Consider the following 26954-nt stretch of genomic DNA (forward strand, 5'->3'; position numbering starts at 1 on the left):
TGGACTTTGGTGCAGGGAGTGAGTGGTTAACAAAGCACTACAGCCCTCAGTATCCGGGCTGTTTAAAGACGAGATAAAGCAGCAACCACACCTCAAAAAACCTGCGTTATCCCTTTAACACTCTCTCTTCCACCTTATTCAAGAATAATTTCACCCAATTGACGGGAAAAAAATGATGCTTTTCTGCTATAAGTAAACAAATAGTGACGCTTGTTCATAGATGAGTCTAATTAGCGAGGATTAAAGTCTTAAAATAGTTTGTTTTGGGGGTTTTCAACACATTTGTCAGTGCAGCTGTTACCATGTAAGAAATTCCATGAATTCCTGCTGTGATGGTATTGCTTTCTCTTTTTAAAACTCAGTTAATGCATTTTTTAAAACTTTTTTTTAAATTTAAATTTGCTTGAATGTTCACATTATATTTTCTGAGCAGTGCATGTGTGCATGATGTTTTTTAGTGTTGAACCTGCCTGAGGGTGTGTAGAGTTTTTGGAGTCTCAACATGTTTAGCCCTAAGCGGTGGATTAGTCGTGTATTAACGAACGCTTAAGTGTGTGTGTTGTTTCTTTGTGAGCCTTGACGGTTTTCATTTAACACTTAAACCTACTTGAAACTCAATTATTACTCCACCAAGTCTGTGTAGCCGTTAATTACTTAGTGTTGTTTTTAAGAACGTCCTTGAACACATTGAAATGGCCATGCTATTATAACAAAGTGTGTGTATCTGTGTGTGTGTGTGTGTGTGTGTGTGTGTCTGGGACAGGTTCACGGACAACAGAGCCGAGTCCTCAAGGCTCTCCAACCTTAGGACAGCAGAGTAGCACCAGCGAGGATATCTGGGTGCTACGCAAACCGCTGGCAGGTAATAAAAAAAAACGACCACTTTATAAAGTACGCAGGACACAGAATGAAGCTGCTGTAGCTCATCTGCTGTTCAGATAGGATCTTCTTTATAATGGTTATAGCGAGGTGGTTATTGGAGTAACTGTTGCTTTTCTATCATTTTGATCCAGTCTAGTTATTTTTGCTTCTGACATCTGGCATCAAAAAGGCATTTTTTTCATTAATTCCCTTTGTTCAAAGTCACATAAATCACTAATCTCACATGTGTCAAACTCAAGGCCCGGGGGCCAGATGTGGCCTGCCACGCCATTTGATGTGGCCCGCCACGCCATTTTATGTGGCCCGCGAGTGACTAAGTGTCTAGTGTCTTAAAAATCTGTGTTAAAATAGGTCTATGCTGTTTTAAGGCATGCGTTGACCATAAACTACATTTCCCACAATGCATGGCGATTGCGTTACCCGCAAAGTGACGGGACCGTCACTAGATCGCAGTGTATCTTTGTATATGCATCATGTGACGGAGTGAATTAAGTAATAAAAACTTACTTATCAATATGTTACGGAGCATTTACCTTTATTTTACATTATATTTGGTGACATTTATTCTGTATGACAGTTACATCTGACCTTTTGAGGGTAACCATTAATGCTGATGTGGCCCTCAGTGAAAATGAGTTTGACACCCCTGACTTATCTGATGCTCAGTTTGGACTTTGGTCAGTGGTCGGTGAGCGTATATATGTGAATGTTCTTCGTCTATCGCTGCATCCTGCGATTTAAACGTGTCTGTGTGTGGAGGTGGCGACCGCAGTGGCAGCGTGGGCAGCCTCGGCAGCGCTCGGTCAACGAGCAGCTTGCAGAGCTCTGGAAACACCCACGTTCTAACCACCCCAGCGCCGAGTCCACACCCGGCACCCACACCGGGAGTCAACACACACGGCCTTAACGCGCCGGGCCTGCACGCACAAGCTGAAGGAGTAAAGGTAAAGAGACTGCTCTCACATTAACTGTACTTGCACATGCGTGTGTGTGTGTGTGTGTGTGTGTTTGCAGCTCTTGTTGCTACTGGATCTCTCACAAAACAACAAACACTCGCAGAATTTCTGGGAAATCGACAAAGGAAACAAACACAATTCTAGCCGCAGCGTTAACCACAACTCTTGTTTCCTGCTCGTTGTGTTCATCCGTTGTAGAGATCATAAACACAGGTGCATCGAGATGGAACTCAAGTGAGAAATAACACAAACTGGATAACTACAGACATAATAGTGAAGTCATAGAATAAGGTTTTTTTTCAAAATTATTATTATTATTCCGTAATTAGGATTTAATGTTGTGCTATCAGTCAGGATGGGCATCCTCAGGTTTTTAGATAACTGATGCTTATTGATACCTATATATATCAACGTTGTATTAATACTACTTGCTGATACTGATTTAAAAGTTACTATGTTTGTATGTAAGTATCCCCTTTACTCAACCTTTACCTGGTTGGATGGTTGGAACATTTCTAAATGGTAATGTAAATACATGTCAAGACAAGTATTGATTCTTCGGTGGCGACAAACACGGAACTGTTCTCCAGATATCACGAGATATAAGTAATCTGGTTGCCACTTCTGTCTGTAAGAAGTGTTTGTTTTGGGTTTCCTTGAAACTGCAGGAAATGCAAGAAAAAGTGGGTCACAAGTAACTGTCTGTTACATTTCCCCTCAGCTGAGTCATAAGGCAGTTTTTGTTTTATGATTACGCTTAAAGGTGCATTATGTAATAAATCTAAAGCAGCTGGCCATAAAATCCTCCTAATATGTCACAGAGACTCAGGAATAATGTTCATATAACAAACTGAACTCACCAACAACAACAGTACAGACAAAATATTTGCATTAAAAAAAATATTTTGCAGACTGCAAATCATGTTTATGTTTTGAAATCATGTTTTGGCATGTGGCGCCACCTACCGTTGTCTACCAATCATTGCAGTCAGTAGAGTCTCAGCTGCCGAGCAACCACGGGTTGCCAGTTACGTCAGAAAACCAAACCTAAAAGACCTCTGTATGTTGAAATGTGAATGTAATAACCGTTTTTAGCCACATTCTTACATATGGCACCTTTAATTATATATGTGTATGCCTGTGTGTTTCTGTGTGTTTTCTAGCTCCTGGCCACTGTGCTTTCCCAGTCAGTTAAAGCAAAGGAACATCTCTTGGAGCAGTCGCAGTCAGTTGAACAGTCAGCGAGTAAGAACTTTATAAATCTCATGCAAACACTGTGTCGTTTTGGATTCATTTGAAATCTTTTTAGTCATTTTTCCATTGAAAGTGTTTTTTCTTTGTTGTGACTCTACACTACCATTCAAATGTGTGGGGTCACCTATACAAGTTTTCCATTAAAAGTCACACTTTTATTCATCAAAAGAGTTGCAAAGTGAATAGAAAATATAGTCAAGACCTTGACAAGATTAGAAATAATGATTTTTATTAAAAATCATTATTGCCCTTTCATCAAAGAACCAGCAAAACTGTTTTCAGCTGTGCTAACATCATTGCACAAGGGTTTTCTCATCATCCAATAGCCTTCTAACGCGATTAGCAAACACAATGTCACTGGAAATTAGAACACTGGAAATGGGCCTCTATACACCTATGTACATATTCCACTAAAAAACAGCCGTTTGCAGCTAGAATAGTCGTTTACCACATTGTAATGTATATAATGTAATTAAAAAATAAGAACATGTCTAAGTAACTCCAAACTTTTGAACAGTAGTGCATGTTCATTAATCCAAAAACAGTGACACTACAAATATACTGCATAGTTCTGTTTGATCAGGTGATTCAAAAATGGAATTCTGTCTGGAGTAATTCAATATGATCAAGCCAATATTCATCAAGTGCTTCATCGTTTGTTTGGATTGTTGCTTTTATTCTGCATCAATAAACACTATAATAGTAATTGAATTCATGATGCACACGATTGGACAGGGTTAAAAGCTTCAGTGCAACATCCAAAAATAAAAATGGAAATAAAATCCTAGCATCCTGTCATGCGATATTGCTGCTTTTCGAGTACTATCGTTAGTAAAGGGCACTTAGAAACCTCTTAAAATTTAGTTGAATTATACTGATAAAACCAAGATGTATGGGTAATTATATATTTGTAAATTAAGTGTATACATAATTGCCCTTTACTTTGAAAAGTGATAATATATTTAACTGTTTTCCTTCTTTCCGTTTCTCCCAAGGCTCTTCCAGTTGCACAGTTCATGAACAGCGGTCGTTTGAGCGAAAGGCAGAAGAGGATGATGGGAAAGTGAGTTTTTGGAATGGTCGATTGGCTTACTCTGTGCACTCATCTCTCTGTTTTTTTTTGTTTTTTTCCTCAACCAGCGCTTTGGTTTGAGAGAAAGACATCTGCACAGCTGGGCTTCTGGTAACAGGTGTTTGTTAGGATGGTTGGCAAGTGAGGTTGCCATGGAGACGGAAGCAGCTTGACAGACTTCCACATACCCCGGCTCTCACACCAATCCTCAGCAGCTTCTTTCTAAGTGTCACATTTCCTGTGTGTGTTTGTTTGAAATAAGCAGCGTTCCCGTTCCTGAATAGAGTTTTTACTGGTTGCCGTGGCAACAGCGGTGTTCGGTTTCTAGATAGCAATAGCAGGTCACAGAACTTCCTCATTGGTTGATGTCATCTAACATTGTCTGACAGTGAAGTAATTCACAAATGCAGCATGTATAATGAATTACATAAACTGACCTTTTGAGGGGCTGTTTAGTTTCGCTTCATACTATTTTTTTTATGGTCAATAGAAAATGGTCCTTAAAGGTGCCATATGTAAGAATGTGGTCAAAAACGGTTACTACATTCAAATTCATAATACCGAGGTCTTTTAGGTTGCGTTTTTTGACGTAACTGGCAACCCGTTGCTCGGCAGCTAAGACTCTACTAACTGCAATGATTGGTAGATGGCGGTAGGTGGCGTCACATGCCAAAACATGATTTCAAAACATAAACATGATTTGCAGTCTGCAAAATATTTTTTTTAATGCAAATATTTTGTCTGTACTGTTGTTGTTGGTGAGTTCAGTTTGTTCAGAGTTCAGAGTCTCTGTGACATATTAGGAGGATTTTATGGCCAGTTGCTTTAGATTTATTACATAATGCACCTTTAAAGAAAAAAACGTTGGAGTATCGATCTAAACAGCTCAAATCAAAGGAGTATGTGTCTTGCTATTTAAACAGATAGAGATAATTACATGGGGTTAAAGTGCATGTGCATCTTGACCAACAAACATGGTTTAAAACCAGATTGTATAGTTTAAAACAGCACAGAAATGGTTTCTGTTTGATAGATTTTTCATGGAGTTGGGTTTGTTGAAGAGCAGAGTTAAATCCTGGAATTATAACAGAAGAATCTCTGTTGTTTTCTAGAAAAGACTTGTCCCCTGTGTTCTAAACCAGGCTGACAATGCTGTGTTTCAAAACAGGAGTATGTGCATGTGTGTGTGCATGCCTTTGTGTGTGTGTGTGTGCGTGTTGTGTGCTTTAGAAGAACCCTGTGGACTCTTCTAGAAGCAGGCAGTAGTGTTCTGTGCTCTGTGTTCTAGAAGCAGGCAGTAGTGGCGTGGCTGGGTGAGTTTCAGCTGCAGTTCTACACCACCCACTTCCTCACCGCGGGATATGATCTAGACACCATTAGCCGCGTGACCCCTGAGGTAAGGTCATGACCCCCTGACCCCCTCACCACGTTCCTGCCCCTTGTCTGTCGAGGCTCCACACAGCTCAGCTCTCAAATCAGCTCTCCCCCCCCCCCCCCCACTGACCTGGATGATGTCATCATGACCCTTGTGTCTCTGTCACCTGACCCTCCCGGTGTGAGTCCTGAGCCTCAACCAGTCACTTCTCATACGCTGTCTGCTTCATCTGCATACCTGTGTTCACACATGTGGCTATGTGTTACAGCCTGTGCTGTTAATGCTTATCTGTGTTTGTCCTTGAATGTACTTCAAAAGCCTCTGTGTGTGTGTGTGTGTGTGTGTGTGTGTGTGTGTGTGTGTGTAGGGATGGGTATCAACGTTGATATTCAATTAGGGTTGCCAAAATCCCTGAAGAAAATAAGGAACGGGGAAGTTACAAACATTGCATGTAACTTATATATTGCACTTTGCATAGGCTACATTACCCCCAACACACTACACACTTAAATATATGCAGTTTTACAATAGTATTACTATGTTTGTAACTTTCTATCAACCAAAGATGACTTTAAAAGTCAATATATTCACTTTATTTTATATTTACAATCCTTTTTTTCCCCCACATGAGCAGTATCTTCCTGTCGCCATTTTACCTTTACATTTTACCACATCTCTGTTGCTATGATACACAGGATTCACAGTGAATCCGTCGACTAATTAAAAGTGACAATTAAAAAAATTCTCGTATGACAGACGGGCCTGACAGCAGGACAGGGATTTTATTTTCCCTTAACACAAATCACTATCTTCATTAGTGGACTAATCTGTCATTTTTTTCTGTCACAGTTTTGCGCTGACTTGAAAAATAAGGAACAATGTGTGTTCTTTATCTGCTCAATATAGAACATGTCTTATCTTTGAAATACAGAACAATTCCTTATTTTAGGGAATGCTTGGCAACCCTATATTCAATTGATGTCCATCAGTGGTCGATATTGAAGTATTGATAACGATACTACTGATATTTATGTTACTTCTATTCTGTCTTTGCTTTAGAAAGGTTGGAAATCAGAAAAGGCTAGCGCAGTTTATTAATGCTAACATTGAGCAAAGCTAACGTTTCTGCTGCTGCTAACAACGACTGTGACGTCTCCTACATTTAAAGTTCTCAAATTAATTTGAGGCTGAACATTAAACATGAAGCTGTTTGATACTGTTAGCAGCACTTTTAAGAACTTGAAATGTAGGCACAAAATAATTTCAAGCTAATTTTGAAGCAACGCTAACATTTCTGCTGTTGCTACCAACTACAGCGCTCTCTGTGCGGCTTCATCACTTATGGAGGGCTTAACGTGAACTGTATGGCGAGCGGTTTCAACGTTAAAACGCTAACTACACTAACACGAACTAACACTAACTAATCTGCAACATCATACTTACTAGTCAAACGTACAGTTACAGATATCTGCAATTGATTTTTTTACTTGTCAGAATGACTTTAATTTGGCTGTTCATGTGCATGGAGTTTGTCATAATAGATATCTAAAATTCAGTTGCAAAATATCTTGAATTAAAGGCGCCATATGTAAGAATGTGGCCAAAAACAGTTACTACACTAAAATTCAAAATAACGAGGTCTTTTAGCTTTTCGTTTTCTCTGCCATTGTAGCTCCGACGTAACTGGCAACCTGAGACTCTACTGACTGCAATGATTGGTAGATGGCAGTAGGTGGCGCCACATGCCAAAACATGATTTCAAAACATAAACATGATTTGCAGTCTGCAAAATATTTTTTTTAATGCAAATATTTTGTCTGTACTGTTGTTGTTGGTGAGTTCAGTTTGTTATATGAACATTATTCCTGAGTCTCTGTGACATATTAGGAAGTTGATGATATCAGCAGCTGAATTGTAGATATCTACAGTATAATGACAAACTCCATGCACACAAATGGCAAAAGTGACGTCATTATAACTAGTGAAAATCGAGTTACGGATATCTGCGATGTCATTTCTACTGAAAGACGTCGCAGATATCTGTAATGTTTATCCCAGATACTCAAACTTACTCCAGACACCCAGACATCACTTTTAATAACTTAAAACAGCTAATGCCACAGGGGTGTCACCAACTTGCCCTCTGGTGGTGAGTTAAGAAGTTTCCTCTCTATGACTCTGAGCATCCAATGACAGAAAAGTATCAGTAAGAGTATCGATAAGTATTGGTATCAATAAGCAGTATGGATACCAATCAGTATCCATATCAAGATCCTCGCGATGCCATCCCCACAGGGGCAGACACAGCTATGATGCTAGAGGAAAGATGATAGTCATTAGAAGATTATTTACAAATGTCACAGGCATAAAGTTTATATTAGGAAAAATAAAACCACATGCAGAAGCCATGTTGAATTGTGCTTTGCATTGAAGGACCTGACAGCAATTGGGGTCATGAAGCCTGGACATCGGAAAAAGTTAATGACGGAGATCAGCAAGCTGCCCACCACAGACTGGCTGCCGGATCACAAACCTGTAAGTCTCATGTGTTCTAACTCAGCAAAGAGTTCTGTCACTGTTAATAAAAGGTTTGGGTTATTTTTTACATTGTGTGCTTGTGTTTGTGTATGACTTTGTGTATGTTTAGGCTAATCTGGCAGACTGGCTTTCTCACCTGGGTCTCAGTCAGTACTACCAGGTTCTGGTGCAGAATGGCTATGAAAACATTGACTTTGTTTCGGACATCAGCCAGGAGGATCTGCAAGAGATTGGCATCACTAAGCTCGGTAAGACACAGCCAGGAAATAAGATGATATAGTAGAAACGTAGAGCTTTAGATTCTGTTCAATTGGACGTAAATGACAGGTATGATTATGAAAACGTGTGAATAAAACTGTAATGAGTGGACTTTCAGAGCCAGGTTTCAACTTTTTATCAAATGTTTTGTGCTGCTTGTACTCAGGAAGTTCTGGATTGAAGTCATTTAACACCAATGTGCTGATAACAAATAAACAAACACCAGTGAAAACATAACCTACTTGGTGGAGGTAAAAATAGCAGATTACTTCCCAATTGTGATTCATGTAGTTATACCGTATATTTCTTGTTCTTTTTGCTGAATTCTGCTGTTGCCAAAGCATCAAATGTCCCATGACCCAACACTTTGTCTCAGCCTGGGGATTTGTATTCTCTGGGTTAGGGTTAGTGATCAGACCTGGTATTAACATCCGTCCTCATGTTACAGCACCGTGAGTAGAGCTTTGATTTTTCCATTCTTCCCCTGCACATCTTTCTTTCTTCAGGCCATCAGAAGAAACTGATGTTGGGAGTGAGGAGACTGAAGGATTTGCAGAAAGGAGAAAGCGGTTCCGAGCCTCCTCAGAGCCCCTTGACGCCTCCATCCAGTCCAGGTGGCGGCACCAGCTCAGAGCCCCGGAAAGAAGCAAGGAAGCAGAGGGACGGTGTTCCCAGTCCGCTGCCCAAACCCCGTCCGGGTCTCGAACATTCACAGACCCCTCCCCATACGCCTACGCACACTCCACCGCAAACCCCGCAACATGCCCGCACCAAGCAGGCGTCCCCCAGGGCGCGGCCCCGCCCCTCCACCCAGCTAACATCGGTAGATTCGTCCGTGCCTCTGCTTCAGCTCCCCATCGAGGAGGAAGACCGACGGAGAACTCACAGCCTGACCGGCCCAGAATCAGACTCTAGATATGCCACTGTGTGCCGCAGCAGCTCTGCACGTACTGCTGTCTCTAATGATGTCACCGTTAACCGCAGCCAATCATCGGTCACCCTGCGTCCGCGCCGAAAAGGTCGGCCACCGACGCCACCAAAACGCTCCTGTTCTTCCATTACCGGGGGTGATGGGGAGGGAGAGGGGCAGGCTGACGGACTACTCAGACTGCCGACCTATCGAGAGAGGCGAGCCAGTGACTGCGGCAGCCTGGGATCAGCTTTAAAAGTTCAGGAGTCAGCAGGCTTGGAGAGATCAGATGGGGCTTCTGGGAGCGTTCGCAGCCTCGCTGCCATGCTGGAAACGTCGATGGGTGGCGCCAAAACCCTGCCGAAGAATCTGGGAAGCAGCACCTACTTACAGGTGGGTTTGACTTGGTTTGGTTTTGGCTCGGTTTTAAAACAGTTGGTGATAAGCATGTGTAAATAATCCTGTGATCCTCAGGTGAGTCCACCCATGCTTCGTCGCCAGGCCCGCGCAGGAGGAGGTCTTGGATCTGAGGATTATGATTCCCGTCGCAGGACCATCAGCGGGCCCGAGAGCATCCCTGGTGATCAGACTGACCTGTTACTTCGGCAACCAGTCAAACAGCGCCCGGAGCCCAGGCCCCGCTCCACTGTGGTCTCCTCGGCAGCAGAGATCACAGATGGCACAGTGACACTCCGGAGGAAGCCTCGTCCCCCGGCAACAGACTCTGAAACACCAGCATCAGCAACTACCACTGTTGTTACCATGACAACTGGCTCTGAAACCATACGAAGAAGGCCCTGCATGTCTGATCAAACAGAAAATGGAATTAAAAGCAATAACCAATCGGACTCTGTGAACAGTCACACAGATGGCACCCGGAAAAGTGGAGCTGAGTCGCAGCACAATGGCAGCGTGGTCCTGAGGCAGAGGCCAGCGTCTCAGGTCTCCGACAGGACGGAGACCAACACAGAGAGCTGCGAGTGGATGGAGGCCAGGAAGTCACTAAAGCCAGCAGTCTCACCCAAACCAGTCACTCTGAGAAAGACACAAGCTGATCCACCGACACCGACACGCAGGGTCCCCATACCCGGGCCTGATTATGCAGAGAAGGCACAGAGTCCTGGTGAGATACACTCACACCCACACACATAATAATTTGTTCATTATACAATAATAAGGACATGTTATGGAGAACTAGGGCCAATTCCAATGCCTATCTTAACCCTCAAGCTCAACCCTTAATCTTAACTGATCCGTTTGTCAGTCAAGTTATTAGGTTGTCACACCACGGCTTATTGAAAAGTAAACGATAGCAAACGATTAATTGTCGCACCGGCCGGCTATTGACAAAAGATCGTAAAATAAAAATAAATGTTACGCAACAATGACGTCAGTAATCCATAATATGGGCCTAAACTAAGATAATACAATGGTTTTCATCATTTTTATATCTCTATAAACAAAGAAAATACTTAATTTGTATCGCACTCGCTGCTTTCGACGCCATCTTTGTTATGTGAAAACACGCAATGCATTCTGGGTAGCCCTTGCTCCCAAGGGTGGTCTCGGAAAATCTCAATATTGAGGGCGATACAGCCCTTAAACTTTCCCCTCAACTTAATTTTTCGGAGAAGCGCACATTTTTGAGATTGAGGGTTAAGATTGAGGAATTGGAATTCACCCCTAGTCTCCGTGATACTAAATTCTGTAAAAGCACGGCCACGCTCAGATGTAGGAGAAGGTTGATTGTGAGCAGCAGATTTCAGTTTCCACGTTTCCATGTCCTGAGTTTATATGACATTAATTCAGAGCACTTCCTTGTTGCTGTAAGGTCAATAGGTCTAATATCTTGTTGAGTGATAATGTATAAGAAGACACATGATAGAATTCTCTCTGATTCTCTCTGACCAGAGCCGAAGCGCGTCCCTCCTCCTGTATCCCCAAAGCCCCGCGGACCTCCCACAGCTCCTAAACCAGGCAAGACAACAGTGGCGTCGGCTGCCATGAGCCCGAGCCCTGTCACTACCAGTCCCACCCTGACACCCAAATCCTCCTCTCCACATTCTGCTGCCCCACTTCCTGCTCCCGACCACCCCTCTGCTCCCTCCCTCTCTCCAGGACTCCCTCTAGCATCGCCTTCCCCAGCCCAGAGTCCATCCACACCTTCGTCCCACCCTGTCAAACCTCCGCGCTCCTCCATCGCTGGTCTCTCCATTGACCTCCTTGGTGGACGGGAGGTGGAGGTGGAGGAGGAGGAGGAGAGGAGTAGAGAGCACAACGAACAGGAGGAGGAGAGGCAGAGAGAAGACGAAGAGAGTCCGAGCGACCAGGAGAAGAAACCCTCAATGAAGGAAGGAGCGAGAGAGGAGGTGGAGAGTCACGTCGAGGGAGCGGCGCAGGAGGAGGTGGTGCAGCATCGGTTGGAGGAGACCAGCTCCTCCTTGGCTGCAGCTCTGCAGGCCGTGGAGCACAAAATCGAAGAGGAGGATGCGCAAAATGAGTGAGTGTTTATATTTCGTCTCAGATTGTGCCGTCTACATCCCACAGCAATCTCTCAGGGCAGCTGGTTCCAAGATGATGATGAGGATGAGAACACACATTAGCTTTTCCACACACGTACCGAGCAAACAGTCTGTCAGTTTACCACAAAAGCAGGTCAGTGAGGAAACATCAGTGTGCCATGTGTAAGAATGTGGCCAAAAATGGTTACTACATTCAAATTCAAAATACAGAGGTCTTTTAGGTTTCGTTTTTTGACGTAACTGGCAACCCGTGGTTGCTCGGCAGCTGAGACTCTACTGACTGCAATGATTGGTAGACAGCGGTAGGTGGCGCCACATGCCAAAACATGATTTGCAGTCTGCAAAATGTTTTTTTTAATGCAAATATTTTGGCTGTACTGTTGTTGTTGGTGAGTTCAGTTTGTTATATGAACATTATTCCTGAGTCTCTGTGACATATTAGGAGGATTTTATGGCCAGTTGCTTTAGATTTATTACATAATGCACCTTTAACAACAAAGGATTAGATCTTCCATTCCAATCTCTCTCTCTCTGTGACCCCATCTTGCAGGTTGCAGGATCCAGATCCTGTTTCGCAACTACTACTATTATTCTTCTTATTATTATTATTACCACCATACATGTCATTATTATTATGCTATAATTAAAAGTCGATATCTACCTCATCTCCCTCTTGTCCTTTCTCTCCCCCATTTTTCCTTTCACCCCAATCGGTCGAGGCAGATGGCCGCACATCTCTGAGTCTGGTTCTGTCAGTGACTACTTCCTGTTAAAAGGGAGTTTTTCTTCTCTCTCCACTGATGCCTAGTCCTTGCTCATCACTAAAACACCCTGGATGAGGTTAATCATTTTCTTTTCTAATCGTTAAACCTATTTCACAAGAAGAGCTTTGATTTATTCAGCTTCTCCCTCTCTGTGTCACTTGTTATCAGTGTAGTTACATATTAAGGCCTGTGCTTCCGGCCATATCGCGCAACAATTTTGTCACCCCCCCTCCCCTCAAATAATCAGCAAATCATTTTCTAAGCAGGAGAGAAAATCAGGTTCCAGCTCCCAAGAAGTGTTTGCTCGCTCGCTGAGTGTAAAGCCATCTGGGTTTTAATCCAGTTCACTGTGACTGCAGTTTACTTTCTCCACAGCTGGAGAAACGTGATCCACTTACTTTTGGAGTCTGGGTCAGTGGTGCAATGTTTTGTCCTCATTTGCCACCACAAAAGTGATCTAAATTTACCACAGCTCTCACTTGTGCCTCTTTCTGGTACCTTTGCCATGGCAACAGTTGCCGAGGCTGATGTGTACTTGATATTCCGAACCGACGACTGCCTTAACCAACAGACGGAGACGGGTTATTGCGTGGCATAAACATAAAGTTGTGATCGTTAAAGTTTCAGCTTGATTTGCCGACTCCCTTCGTTGCCATGGTGACACCGAACAGTTCGCGCGACTGCTTCGCTATAAAAGTCACTCCGTGTTTTGTCAGTGATATTCTTTTATGTGAAGCAGCATCTGAAAGGAAATGTTCACTTTGCATAAACACTAACTTGTGACGTGTTGTAAAAGAGATTAAATTAGATTGAAAATCTGTGAATTATATGCTGCATTTAAACTGCAGACTGAATGGCGATGCATTTAATGTTGTGCCGACAATATGGTAACAAAAACTTTTGGATGAAACCAGCTACAGGGAATGTTTTTAAGCCTCTGTGCCAGTGATGGTCGTTTTCCAACTCTGTCCATCGATTCCGTGCTTAAGCTTAGTTTGTATCGATATTGGTCTGATACCAGCCAAAATTACTGGATATGATATGAAAAGGTAAAATCAGGCAACATGCTGTAAAAAATAATAAACATGACACCTCTGTCATGCGACCAGGAAGTGAGAAAATGCTGCAAATGTCTTCCACACAGTTGGAGCATTGTGTTAGCATATTTAAGGCTGTGATATTGGTACTGGATATAAAAGAGTAGTAGTTTATTTCGAACACGCAAACAACATACAATGACAATATGTAAATGAAATAAGCAACAACAACAAAAACTCGGACTGCACACGATTTGGCGCATTTTTTATGTTGGCGGTGTACGCAAAACGCCAAAATTCAAAATGGCCGAATTCCTGTTGAGTTGAGGCCATGGTTACTGTCGACTTTTTTGTTTGTCTTCGTCTATAACTTCTTACCACCAAGTTTCGGGAAATTCAGTGGAACTCAATGTATGCCGACATTAAAGGGCACACTTCCTTGAATCCACAAAACCTTTCAATAACTTTTCACTGATGTATCTAGTACAAATTTAACTAACCCGGATGTCACTCTGACTCTGACTCTCACTCTGTGTACAGGTTGAGGAAAACTTATATATTACTTCATTTATCCTCCATGGGCAGGATTATTTGTGTTACAGCAGCAGAAGAATAACTTATTTAATATTACTTATTACTTATTTAATAACTTACTTAAGTAAAAACTACACAATAAAAAATAATTAATACAAGAAAATATGCAAGATGGAATTTAGTATATGTAAATAAAATTGAATGGAATTTAATAAGAATGTATAATGTGAATGTGGAAATGATGAGTCTGTTCTAATGACGTCTACAGGGAATCATTTTAACGTGAGTTTTAGCTCATCGTGTACCTGTTTGGCTCAACTTTACAGTTTTTAATCAATATCACGACACAGCTGGGTATTTTTTTAAAGAAAAAGGGGGAGGAAAAAAAAAAGTGAAGCACCCTCTGTTTCGCAGCTGCTCAGCACAAATCTGCATCCACACACAGCTAACAGAGCCAGCTGGTGTACATTTAGCAGCTAAAGAGCCAAATATTTATCGAAGGATTTCAGGGAGATAAACTCCAGGTGGTAAGAGACATGAATCCTAATTAATGCAAGTGTTGCATCGTAAATACTCAATGTGTTTGACCAACTAAAAATGTGAGCATTCTGAGTTTCACATGACTTAAAGTCATTAAATCAGCATTCGATCTCATGTCCACCAGTCACATGTGATTTACGTCCAACCTAGGGTTGCAAAGGGGCGGAAAATACCCGGTAAATTTCCAGAAACGTTGGCAATTTTCATGGAAATTAATGAGAATTTACTGGAAATGTTGAATAATTACGGAGCCCCAGACATGACATGGAAAAAAAAAATTGATTTGTCCACACGAAATAGGTAAAACATGCGCACAAAATACTAATTTGTTCTAATTAGTTTCCAGAAAATAGCAATTTGTTCCCAGCAAATACAAATTCGTTCCCACGAAATTCTAATTTGTTCCCAGGAAATCCAAATTTGTTCCCAGGAAATACTAATTTGTTCCCACGAAATACAAATTCGTTCCCACGAAATTCTAATTTGTTCCCACAAAATACAAATTAGTTCCCATGAAATACAAATTTGTTCCCAGGAAATACTAATTCTTTCCCACGAAATAGTAATTTGTTCCCATAAAGTACTAATTTGTTCCCACGAAATACTAATTGTACTGTTTGTGGGAACAAATTAGTATTTTGTGGCCACAAATTAAAAAAACATTTTCCCCATGTCATGTCTGTTTTTTTCCCTGTGCTTTTTGTGGTCTTAATGCAGGTAAACTTAAACTCAGTGAATTTAGAATATGAAGATCTATAAATGTCTTGAGGCGTGCGTCATGTGACCATGGATGTGAGAAAAACACGTGTGTCTTCCACACATTTATGGAAGCGTTATGGTTTTTTTTGTCTTCAGGCCTGGTTATTTTATCTTAGTGATAAACTGAGCCATGTTGTTTAAAAGGAGGTACAACGCTGTATCAGACTGTATTCATATTTAAGGCTGTGATATATATTGGGCTGCAAAAATAGATCAGTGTAAGAATATTATTTCTAGTAGGGCTGTTTTTGCAGGGTGGTGCTGGACAGCAGTAGTGTTGGTTTTCTTTGCCTCATTATCAGCTTAACTCTTTTTTTTTTTTTTTTTTCTTCCAACACATCACAGCTCCCTTTCCAGCAAAAAGACAACAGTCTCCATCTTGGACGACATCGGCAGCATGTTTGACGACTTGGCCGACCAACTGGACGCGATGCTCGACTGATCTCCTGCCAGCGTCTCATTTCCGACGAGTCCTCTCCCCCCCCCCCACCCCCCGCCGTCATGCGTAGGTGTATGAAGACAGCTTTCCCGAGGCTTCATGCTGGTGCTCTGAGTGTGTGTGTGTGTGTGTGTGTGTGTGTGTGTGTGTGTGTGTGTGTGTGTGTGTGTGTGTGTGTGTGTGTGTGTGTGAAAGAGAGAGAGAGTGTGTCCTTCCAGTGTGAGCGCTTCTCGTGTAGCCTTGCACACTTGAGGAGGGAGTCTTCCTCATCTTGTGCAGTAGCTCTAGTCGGCCTCTCGAAGTGAGGAGGCTGCTCCCACACAACCTCTGACCTCTGCAGCCCAGCACGAGACAGCGTGGAACCGAGAAGCACAATCATCTCCACCAATCCTTTTTTGTCTCTACTGACTCTGGGGTCGGACAGAGGGATGATGAGCATATTGCTTGCGACAACAAATAAATCAATATAAATAAATAGCACACAAACAAACTGACAGATAGATAGCGAGGCAGGCGTGATGCATACAGATGAGACACTGGAGAGGATTTTTAAAAGCACACGCAAAAAAAAAAAAAAAGACGGGCCGCTTTCCGAGTCCGTCTCCCTCCTGCGACGTCAACAGGATGCAATTTTCCAGATGAATCGTAGCCTCTGTTTCTCTCCTGTATGAGTGGGGGGATTGTGGCTGTAGCTTCACTTCCTGAGCTGTGTGTCGTCTCCGTTCATGTCGTTGCTGTTGTTGTTATTGTTGTTGTTGTAAAAAGAGTGTGTGTGTGTGTGTGTGTGCGTGTAGTCCCTGCTAATGCTCATATCAGTGTCCTCCCCACTCGTACAGCGTCGACGTGTGTGTGTGTGTGCGTGTGAATCTTTGAAACACACACACACACACACACACACACACTGGTTTTAATACAGCTGGTGTTCTGCTATTTTGGTGTTTTAGCTCTGCCCCGTGGAGATTCACATGGAAACGAAATCCGCAGCATTTACATTTACACTCATGCAATGTTTCCCTTTGTCCTGCTGCAGTGAACAGTGTTTTAAAAAAAAAATATGATCCTATATTTCAGTGCTTTCTGTAGTACATTCAAGCATACATGCGTTCATAGAGTTTACCTGGTGTTTTAGCTGTTAGGGCTCCCTCTAGTGTTGGATAGTGAAACTGCCTTTACTCTGCTCACCCTGCGTCTTGTCTTCCACTCTGTTTTTTTTTTTGTTACCCCTTTTCTCTCCCTTTGTGTCCATATTGTTTACTCAGCATCTCTCTGTGCCTTGGTAGTTTTCTTTTGTATAGTCAAAAATCATTTGTGTCTTTTGCTTTTTCTTGTTTTCCATCAATGTTTTTCTCCGTTTCCGGATAAAACCCCCCCCCCCCACGCCATTCATTGTTTGTTTGTGGTGTCATGAGTAGCTTATAGGTTGAGTTGTGAGTACTTCAGTATATGATCAATAAAATAAGTCACCCTGTCTGAAATCCTGCTGTAACCATTGAGAAGCCTCGATCCAGTCTGTGTGAGATCATCACTAAGTTGGCTCAGCTTCTCCTTCCCCCCAAAACTAGTTCAGACAGTGGATCAACCACCCCTAATGAAGAGTCTACTTGTATTTTTATGCTCTTTGCAAAACAAAGATATATTTGAGAGACAGATGGTTTTATGTGAATAATAAAAATAATGATATTATTAATAATAATAATTCTAGACATTGAATCGAGCTGACTGAGCCTGTACATTAATGGACGTGTTGTGACGGCTGTTGTGCCATGGTCGGGTTTAGATTGTGTTTCTGCCGTGTGATGATGCATTTCCTGTACAGCTGTGATCAGAATAAATGTGTAAATTAAACATCACATGGGCTCGTCGTGTGGCTCTTTTATCCAATCCATCCATCCATCCATCCATTATCTACCGCTTTATCCTCCACCAGAGGGTCGCGGGGGGTGCTGTGCCTATCTCAGCAGACATTGGGCGATAGGCGGGGTACACCCTGGACAGTTCGCCAGTCCATCACAGGGCCACATATAGAGACAAACAACCAATCACTCACACACTCACACCTATGGTCAATTTAGAGTGACCAATTCACCTAATCCCCATATTGCATGTTTTTGGACTGTGGGAGGAAGCCGGAGAACCCGGAGGAAACCCACGCACACACGGGGAGAACATGCAAACTCCTTGCAGAAAGGCCCTTGTTCCGAAGATGTTCCAAACGGGGCTCGAACCCAGGAACCCGGGTCTTCTTGCTGCAAAGGCAAGAGTGCTAGTTATACCAGACAGAAAACCGCAAAATCGCAATAACGATAGATTGGAAAGGGGGGGGAAACGCTTGGACTACAGGCTTCCTTGATGAAATAAAGCACTAAAATGATTAAAGGACTCATATTATACCCTATCTCTACAAGTTAACCTAGTTCCCTGGTGTCCTAATGAACATGTCTGTGACATACTTTGGTCAAAATACCTTAAGGATGAAGCACCACAGCACTTCATCACCCTGCCAAAACAGCTCTGTTCAGAACGCTCAGTTTTGAGTGCCTGTGTCTTTAAATGCAAATGAGACACAGGAAGCTTCGTCAGCTTCACTGAGGCTCTGTCAGCTAACAGCAGTTAGCATTTGGAAAAGCGGTCATTTTGCCATCATATATAACATGTATCCACTGGACACATAAATCCTCTGAGGCTGGAAGTTTGTGTAGAACTCTGTGCTGCACTGTGCAGCCAAGAATAGAACACTTTGCAGACTTCTCTTTCTCTGCTCTTCCGGATACTATTGCCCTCGTCTGCACTCTCGTGTTTTTTAGGGACAAAGTGGAGCTCTGCGAGACAACAATTCCAGGAATGTCTCATCGTGACGTAGAAATTAGTGCAGAAGTCAACATCGCGTGTTTTATCTCCTGTACTTAGACTGAGGAGGACCACAAAAACATGAGCGGGTCATCTTTCTTCACACTTTGCATCCTCATAGGGCCTCCAATATAAGTATTAAAATGATTAAAAAGATGATTTTGCATAATTAATTAAGAATCAGAATTGTCCCGGAGACCCAGAAAACATGAAACGAAAGGCAAAGGTTGCCCAACAGACCTTTGATAACCCAAAAGGCGGAAGAAGTCACTACAAACTCTCCAGCACCACCAGTTGTACACTGGGAAACAAGCGACTGGCATCAAACACACACAAAGTTCTGAGTCTGTGTTTATAGATACACCTCAAGACAACTCAAGAAGCCACAGGGAGAACCTCTCACTACCTCTGAAGGTGAATGAGTCAAATCAGAGCACTGGAGACTCAGGGTATATGAACACTCTCCACACACCTGGGCTTCATCAACAACAATCAGAGCCACACACACACACACACACACACACACACACACACACACCTGATCGCAGTGAGTTGATTCTCACAGAGCCAGAAAATTGAGTTTCCCTCACAGTTTTAGATGTTTTACCTGCTCCAACAAACCTGGTTCAAATGGTCAGCTCATTGTAGAGGAAAGTATAGGAAACTTCTGTTTAATCCTGTATGACCAAATCTGATCCTTGACACTTTCCTCTTTCCTGCTTCTGTCCTTGTACCTAACCTCTCCCACTTTCCTTTGAATTTTGAAAAAGAAAAACATCTTCCTTTTCTCTCTTCCTCCCATTGTTTTTTGCCACCTCGCCTTTAGTATTTGTTTAATGATGCTCTAAATCTACATTAGTGCGTCCTGTTGCTGCCTTTGCCACCTTGTCTGCCATTTCATTTCCTGTAAAGCCAGTGTGAGCTGGTATCCATATACTGCAACTCTATATAGTGTTTGTTATATTTCTATGAGGATTAGTAGTTAGTAGAGCAGATTATTGCATTTTCTTCAGTAAACTCTTTCACAAGTGGAAAGAAGCACCAAAATTTGACTGAATGTAACTCTTGGGTCATTCTTTTGAAAAATCCCATTATCCATTTCCAACCGTCTTTGACGTAAGAATTTCCTTTCCTGGGCCGATTTCAGTTATTATGGTGTCAAGTGATAGGTTAAATGTCTAATGTCAAAATGAAAAATCCTTTTTATATCTCTTTCTGCCATTTACTCAGAGTATTTTCAACAATAATGTACAAAATATGCACAAATTATTACAAATCTGAATCCTTTGCTTACTACTGTACATCATCATTTGTACAGCATGGCATACAACAAACAAAATGTTAGAACCAATTATAACCTGGACATCAGAATCAATGTAAAGAAAGAGATTATAAAAAGGATTTCTGATTAAATCATTAGAATTTGTTACCTTATCATTTGACCACTTATCATTTGATCACCAAAATCACTGAAATTGGGCCAGGAAATGAAATTCTGATGTAAAAGATAGCTGGAAATGGCGCCATTTTGAAATATACGTGGCTAATGGGATTTTTCAAAATAAACTACTATTCCTACAAATTAGGCCCAGTTGTGTCAATTAGCTCACCTCCCCTCACACCTGTGCCTCATGCACCCGACGAGCTGCCAGCCACGCCCACCTCCACAGTCACACTAGATGTGAATACACCTGTAAAAAAGCTACAAAGCAATAATCAATCACTAATTACACACCAGGGTCATTTTTTACTTTGCTATCAAGCATTTTAGTTTGAAACTTGACTTGACCTGCTTGACTTGAATTGATTGAAGGTTAAAACTTAAGACTTATGTGTTGACTCTCTGCAATTTACAGTTTGTCCGACCCCATAAAATGTATCATTATTCACTTATTTATTCACAACGTCAATTTGCTATAGTAAGAAGCTGTAAATAGCCATTTGTTTCTGTCAAATTATCATAATTAAGATTAATGGGTATTTTTCTAAAGCAACACAATGTAGGATTTCAACCTTTAAATAATGTCTAAGATTATCTTAATGGTACATTAACTTACAACAGGTTGAACGTCACCTCCATCAAAGCGTCACCTGTGTTTACAATGGCTACAAATACTACTTTACGGCATAGGTGAAATTCACCTCATGAATAAGATATTACACACAAACAAAGTATTATTTTAATCTTTTCACAATAAAATGGTAATTACATATAAAAAAACTACAGCTCCTGTGAGGTTTTTGAGATGTAGTCGTTTAGTTTTAACAAAAACCGCCTTGTCAAAAACGATCATTCTGCTTGTTGGCTGCTGTCAGCACATTATTGGAATGAAAATAAAACTTTCCTTGTTTGTGCACCAGCTCATATAATGAAGTGAAGGGAAATAAAAAAAAAGGCAGACAAATAAAGAGATGGCTTTATCGCTCAGTAAAACAGAAATAAACACTGTAATTGGGCACAAGTGGAGAGAAATGTGGCAAAAGCTGTGAAGAGGAGAAAGTAGGAAGATTATTTTCAGGAATTTAAATACAATGGGACGTTTCCCATGAAACAGTGATGATGGAGAGATTTATTTTACTTTTTAAAATGTAATATATTTTTGACAAAGCGGGCATTTAATGCAGTTTTCTATCATCGACCGTCTTTTTTCATTTAAAGATGTCACAGCAAAGTTTAACATCAAGAGTCTCCAGAGGAGAATATAATAACATCTGCAAAGCAACTCCTCGTCCTTACATTACATTTATCGACCTTGAAAATATGGATTTAGACGTGAAATGAAAAACATTCAAAGGCATTTTTTTTTGTTTGGATTATTGTAGGTTACACTTAATTGACCACAGCTGAGTGAACCAGAGGATCACAGCTGAGGCTGATGAACCTGCCTGATATAAGGAGGTTCCTGAGGCCTTCTTCTGTTTGGGTCTTTGTTTCCAGAGAGAAAAGATCTCTGAGGGTTCTGTGGTTCTTTGGGTCAGGTTGTGTCCAACTGTTCAGTGACTCCTGTTGTTGTTAATTGAAACTTTTTGAGAACCAGGTGTTTTCAGAGACTATTTTTTTCTTAGTTTCCTTGATTATTTCCTCAATTGTTGACATGGCACTAATCCACTACTCCGAGAATAATAAGTCTGGTTTTAAAACAAACAACTTTCAGTGTCTTTAGTTCAAGTCTTATCAGAGAAAATGTACAACCGTTTTTCAACAAACAGGCCTTTTCTGTTTATATTTCATACGCAATTCACCCTAAAGTAAAATAAACAGAAACCCATTGTACACAAGAGAATGCACGCTCACAGTTGAACAGAATAGAAAATAGAAAATATACCCCATAAAATCATATATTACATATATACATTATATAACTGTTTGTGAAATTTAAGAACTACAAAAATGCACAACTGTTGAGAAGTCATAGGTTTTGACAAAGGAAACACCTATGAAAAATACTGTCGGTATGTGTAGGCCTGTTTTGAAAGAAAAACACAGAATTATGTATATATATTTGTGTCCTTTCATTATTTGTGGAAACTGGATTAAATAAATAAATAAAAAGGGACCCACTTTGAAATAAATAAAACTTGCTTGTTTATGAAGCTCATGCTTGAGAAAACCTGCAGGTATATGTGGCAGAAAAATGTGTACTTCCTCTTTCAAGTGTTGGAAATGGTTTTGGGGGAGGTTTTTTTTATGTCACATTTGACGTAGGACATATTTTTTACACTTTTATTTATCGCCTTATCTCCATTGCAATATTTTAACACGTTGTACGTTTTATAATTCATGGTTTTCCTGTCCTGTCTGCATTTTCAAAATAAAGTTTTGAAAAAAGAAAAAAAAACAAGAGGAAGAGCAGAAGAACGCATCCGCCAATTAGAACGTCCCAAAAATCATAGGGCGGTCCAGAAGTGGGAGGGACTTCCGTTGAGACCGGAAATCTTCATCTCCATCGAAGAATTCAGTCTTTTTCATTCACAACCGAACTATGTTGACGTGAATTCGTTCAGTCTGCCCGAAGTGTTCACATTACTGCAAAAAAGAGCTGAAATGGCTTCTTTTTCCCCTCTTCCTCGCGCGGTTTTCTTCAAAAAGACCGAAACGTGAGTATTATTACTTGAGTATAATGTTGTTAACGTTAAATGTGGAGGAGCTCGTGCTGCCATGACGGTCCGAACAGCACCACGTGGACGGCGTGAGTCAGCGCTAACACTGTTCGAAAAAATTTAAAGAAAACTAGTTTATGAGTAAATTATTACATTAATACATGGCGTTTTTGTCACCTTCTGGTTTAAATGTGAACGTTAAAATCGTGTTATTACGAAGACTACTTTTGTCAAACGTTAAAGCTGTTTTTAAAATACTTAATTTTGTAAAAAAAAATATTGATAAAGGAACTTGGTCACAACTTAAATATGTTATATATATATATATATATATATCCATTATATCTGGTTCTGAAGGTGTTTGGTTGTTTCAAGGACACGCATGGTTTCTTCCACGTGGGGCTTGTTGAGTTACTGCCATTTTGTGCAAATATTTAATAATATTAGTAAATGCAATGCACGGTATTATACACGTGGGGCTGCAACTAAGGATTGGTTCCTTCATAATCATTTTCTCTTAACCTGGATTTGATGATCTTTAAGCCTTGTTTTGTCCATGTCAATGATTTCTTAGTTATATGGAGCAAATAACCCAGAAAGTACACATAGATGTATACTAAAGGGGTCAAAGAATAGATCCTTGTTAGGACACCAGTGCGGTTAATAAGGATGGTAGATTCCTGATCATGAAAGAATCGAGAAGTTTGTGCCCACAGAAAAACATCTTCTACATTCCCACACTAGTCATTGATTTAAAATTGCATGTTTAATGACCCACATTCTCTTAACAGATGACAGCCGAGGGACAGACGGTGCTATTTAACAGACCAGAGACTTGAGCAGACCAAGCTCAATCCTTCTGTGACAATGTGACAAGGCTGATTCAAGTCAGGTGAGTTTGAATCTTGAATGTTTGAAACGGATTTAGCCGGTGATGACAAACTAAATCAACTTTTCTGACACCTACTATGAGTAGCTGAACTCCAGCTCCTGATTCGAACTTTATCCTGAGGCTGAATGTTTCAGTATATTTGCACATTGTAGACCTAGAGACCATCACCTTTCTAACTTTTAAAGTTTAATCCACTGTGCAGGCTTAAATGTGGAGGTGTGCAAGACTGGACGGGGGGGGACCACCTCGTCTCAAGCTGTAATTGACCCCAGGACTAGTTGGTAAGTACATGTAAAATATTGATATAGGAAAATATGTAGCCGGTGATGACAAATCAAATTACTTTTCTGACACCTACTATGAGAGCTGAACTCCAGCTCCTGATTCTAATTTTAATTCTGAGGCTACATTACTGTTCAGAGCATGTGCAGTGCCTGTTATTTTCATTAAATTGACACATTTTTTCTTACAGTTGAAGTGCATAGAGTGCAGAGTTGGAAGCTGACCCTGGAGACCATTCAAATGGGACGTGGCTGGTATTCAGAGCTGGTGAGGTTATTAAAAAAAGTTGCAATTTTAACACTTTAATAGCCAGTGATGACAAATCAAATAACTTTTCTGACACCTACTATGAGAGCTGAACTCCAGCTCCTGATTCTAATTTTTATTCTGAGGCTACTTTACTGTTCAGAGCATGTGCAGTGCCTGTTTTTTATTTTTTTATTTACCGAGTTGTCACATTTTCTCTTACAGTAATGATGGGGCAGATGGGGAGGGTCAAGACTTGGAGCCCGACTGAAGACCTGAGTTGATCAAATGGGACACTGCTGGGATTCAGAGATGGTGAGATTATAAAAAAGTTGGCACTTTAATACTTTCATAGCCGGTGATGACAAATCAAATAACTTTTCTGACACCTACTATGAGAGCTGAATTTCAGCTCCTGATTCTATCTTTTATTCTGAGGCTCCAACTGTAAATATGTAGACGTGACTCTAGAAACGTTCTTTTCTGTGATTTTAAAACCGAGCTCCTCTGTTACAGGTTGGCTCATGACGACTAATCCCAAAGGAGAGGGACACTCACTGTCGACGATTATTATAATAATAATAATAATAATAATAATCTGGTTTTCTTTGAGGTGAGTTTACTGCTTCGAGTTACATCTGCACAAGTAAGCCACAGCCAGTGATTAAACTTAAATATTTCTGACACCTCATATGAGAGCTACCAGCTCCTGATTCAAACTTTTTTTCTTATACTGAGGCTACGACCACTTTAACCTTTTTTTTTAACCATCTGAAAAACATTGATCTCGTCTAATATCCAATACTTTTCTATTTCAGGTTTCCCCAATACAAAAAGTGCTGCCCCTGAGGTGTTCCACAACTCAAAGTGAAGACGTCACCACCTTTATTGAACATAGAATGATGTTGCAGTTTGCATTTGTTGAATAAACTTATAAATACACTTTTCTCAATGGTCTGTATTGTTACTGGGAAAACTTTGTGCCCCATTTTCCTAAATGTATTTGCATTACATGACAACACAAGTGACTAAAGGCACTCAATACTACTACATAGATTTAGGCTACAGAAGCTCAGTGGAAGGGTGTGTCATTGTAGTGGTAGGTTGTGGGTTTATTCCTTCACTTGTGAAAAGGGACATTTCACTATTTTTTTTAACATAGACCACTTTGGACCAGGTCCTGATCTAAAACCACTGTACCAAGACTTCTCAAATCTGGACTAGATAATCGTACAGACACCAAAGATTTATAAAAACACTGATTTGTGAAACCTTTATTGTATTTGTGAAAATGAAATAAAGGCACATTTCACCATTTTTTTTTCAACGTATAGACCACTTTGGACCAGGTCCTGATTCAAAACCACTGTATCTAGACTTCGCAAATCTGGATTAGATTATCCTAGACACTGAAGATTCATAAAAACACTGTGATTTGTGCCTTATTGTACTTGTGAAACTGCAATAAAGGGACATTTCACCCATTTATTTAACATATGGACCATGTCCTAATGCAAAACCATTGTGCCTTGACTTCTGAAATGTGGACTAGATTATCCTACAGACCCCCGAAAAACACACTGTGATTTGTGAAACACTTTTCTATTTGTGAAAATGCAATAAAGGGACATTTCACCATTTATTTTCAACAAATAGACCACTTTGGACCAGGTCCTGATCCAAAACCACTGTATCTAGACTTCTCAAATCTGGATTAGATTATCCTACAGACACTGTGTTTTTACGAATCTTCAGTTTCTGATTTGTGAAACTGTTTTTCTATTTGCGAAAATGCAATAAAGGGACATTTCACCATTTTTTTCCAGCATATAGACCACTTTGGACCAGGTCCTGATCCAAAACCACTGTACCTAGACTTTCTGAAATGTGGACTAGATGATCCTACAGACACTGAAAATGCAATAAAGGCACATTTCAGTATGTTTCCAGCACATAGACCTTATTAGACTGTGTAAACTCTTACAGGAAACCTCTCAAACGTGTGTTGGTGGACACTGACACTTGTTTTCCCTCTGGGGCGCGTCCTCATTTGCGTGTTTCCTTCCTCTGCTCAGGATTTCCATACAGGTGCGTCCTCACTGCTCCAGCTCTTCATTTGCCTGTCAAACCAGGCGGTGGCAGCGGCGGGTCCTCCCTCCTCCTCCTCCTCCTTCTCCTCCTCCCACTCTCTCTCTCTCCGCCCTGCGCATCCCGCATCCAGTCGCTAGGAGAGAGGAGCGCAGGGGAGTGTCCTGCACCGAGCACACAGCTCACACACACACACACATACTCCTCCTCCTCCTCCTCCTCTCCTTCGTCTTCCTCCTACACTAAAGCCGAACTCCTCTGCTGGGTTAAATTCCTCCTTCTTCACCGACTCTCCTCCTCGCGTCTCTACCCTCACGTCAGCCGAACCCGATCAGCGGTCCTTCGCCGGTAGGCCCCACGGTAAGAGCAGCTGTTTGTGTGGGGGGTGGTGGTTAATGGTTGGTGGTACTGTACGTGTTTCCATCGACATGCAAATCACGACGCACACACACACACATACATACACACACTGTGACCGTGTTTTTACGCGATGCTTGTCGTTCACGATGGAGTCTCAGTGATGGAGGCTCAGTGTTGTCACACTCAAAACGATCATTAAAACGACGAAGACTTTCCCTGGAACAGCAGGATGATGAGGATGATGATGATGATGATGGTGGTGATGAGGATGATGGAGGCTGCTGGTGGTGGAGGAGGA

The 26954-nt window shown here is 41.3% G+C and overlaps 1 protein-coding gene and 1 long non-coding RNA gene across 2 annotated transcripts in view; both read left to right on the plus strand.

Moving 5' to 3' along the window:
* Positions 1–15843, plus strand: part of LOC310943474 (uncharacterized protein) — a gene marked incomplete at both ends in the record, with an annotated part of 37972 nt that extends 22129 nt beyond the window's left edge. The window contains 11 exons of the mRNA XM_083909055.1: positions 764–862; positions 1642–1826; positions 3002–3083; positions 4088–4155; positions 5453–5560; positions 7973–8074; positions 8187–8325; positions 8842–9638; positions 9720–10368; positions 11157–11745; positions 15747–15843. Coding sequence (XP_083765181.1) covers positions 764–862; positions 1642–1826; positions 3002–3083; positions 4088–4155; positions 5453–5560; positions 7973–8074; positions 8187–8325; positions 8842–9638; positions 9720–10368; positions 11157–11745; positions 15747–15843 — 2915 coding nt within the window. The remainder of the gene's footprint in view (positions 1–763; positions 863–1641; positions 1827–3001; positions 3084–4087; positions 4156–5452; positions 5561–7972; positions 8075–8186; positions 8326–8841; positions 9639–9719; positions 10369–11156; positions 11746–15746) is intronic.
* A 6819-nt stretch (positions 15844–22662) lies between these two features.
* LOC310943914 lies at positions 22663–25151 on the plus strand. Its single transcript, XR_014593119.1, has 7 exons — positions 22663–22785; positions 23580–23680; positions 23883–23961; positions 24153–24229; positions 24434–24523; positions 24725–24821; positions 25027–25151. It is a non-coding gene; the product is annotated as an uncharacterized lncRNA (long non-coding RNA).
* The last annotated feature ends 1803 nt before the right edge of the window (positions 25152–26954 follow it).

Source organism: Microchirus variegatus (assembly GCF_963457635.1).
Source record: "Microchirus variegatus genome assembly, chromosome: 23".
In the NCBI taxonomy this organism is placed as follows: domain Eukaryota; kingdom Metazoa; phylum Chordata; class Actinopteri; order Pleuronectiformes; family Soleidae; genus Microchirus; species Microchirus variegatus.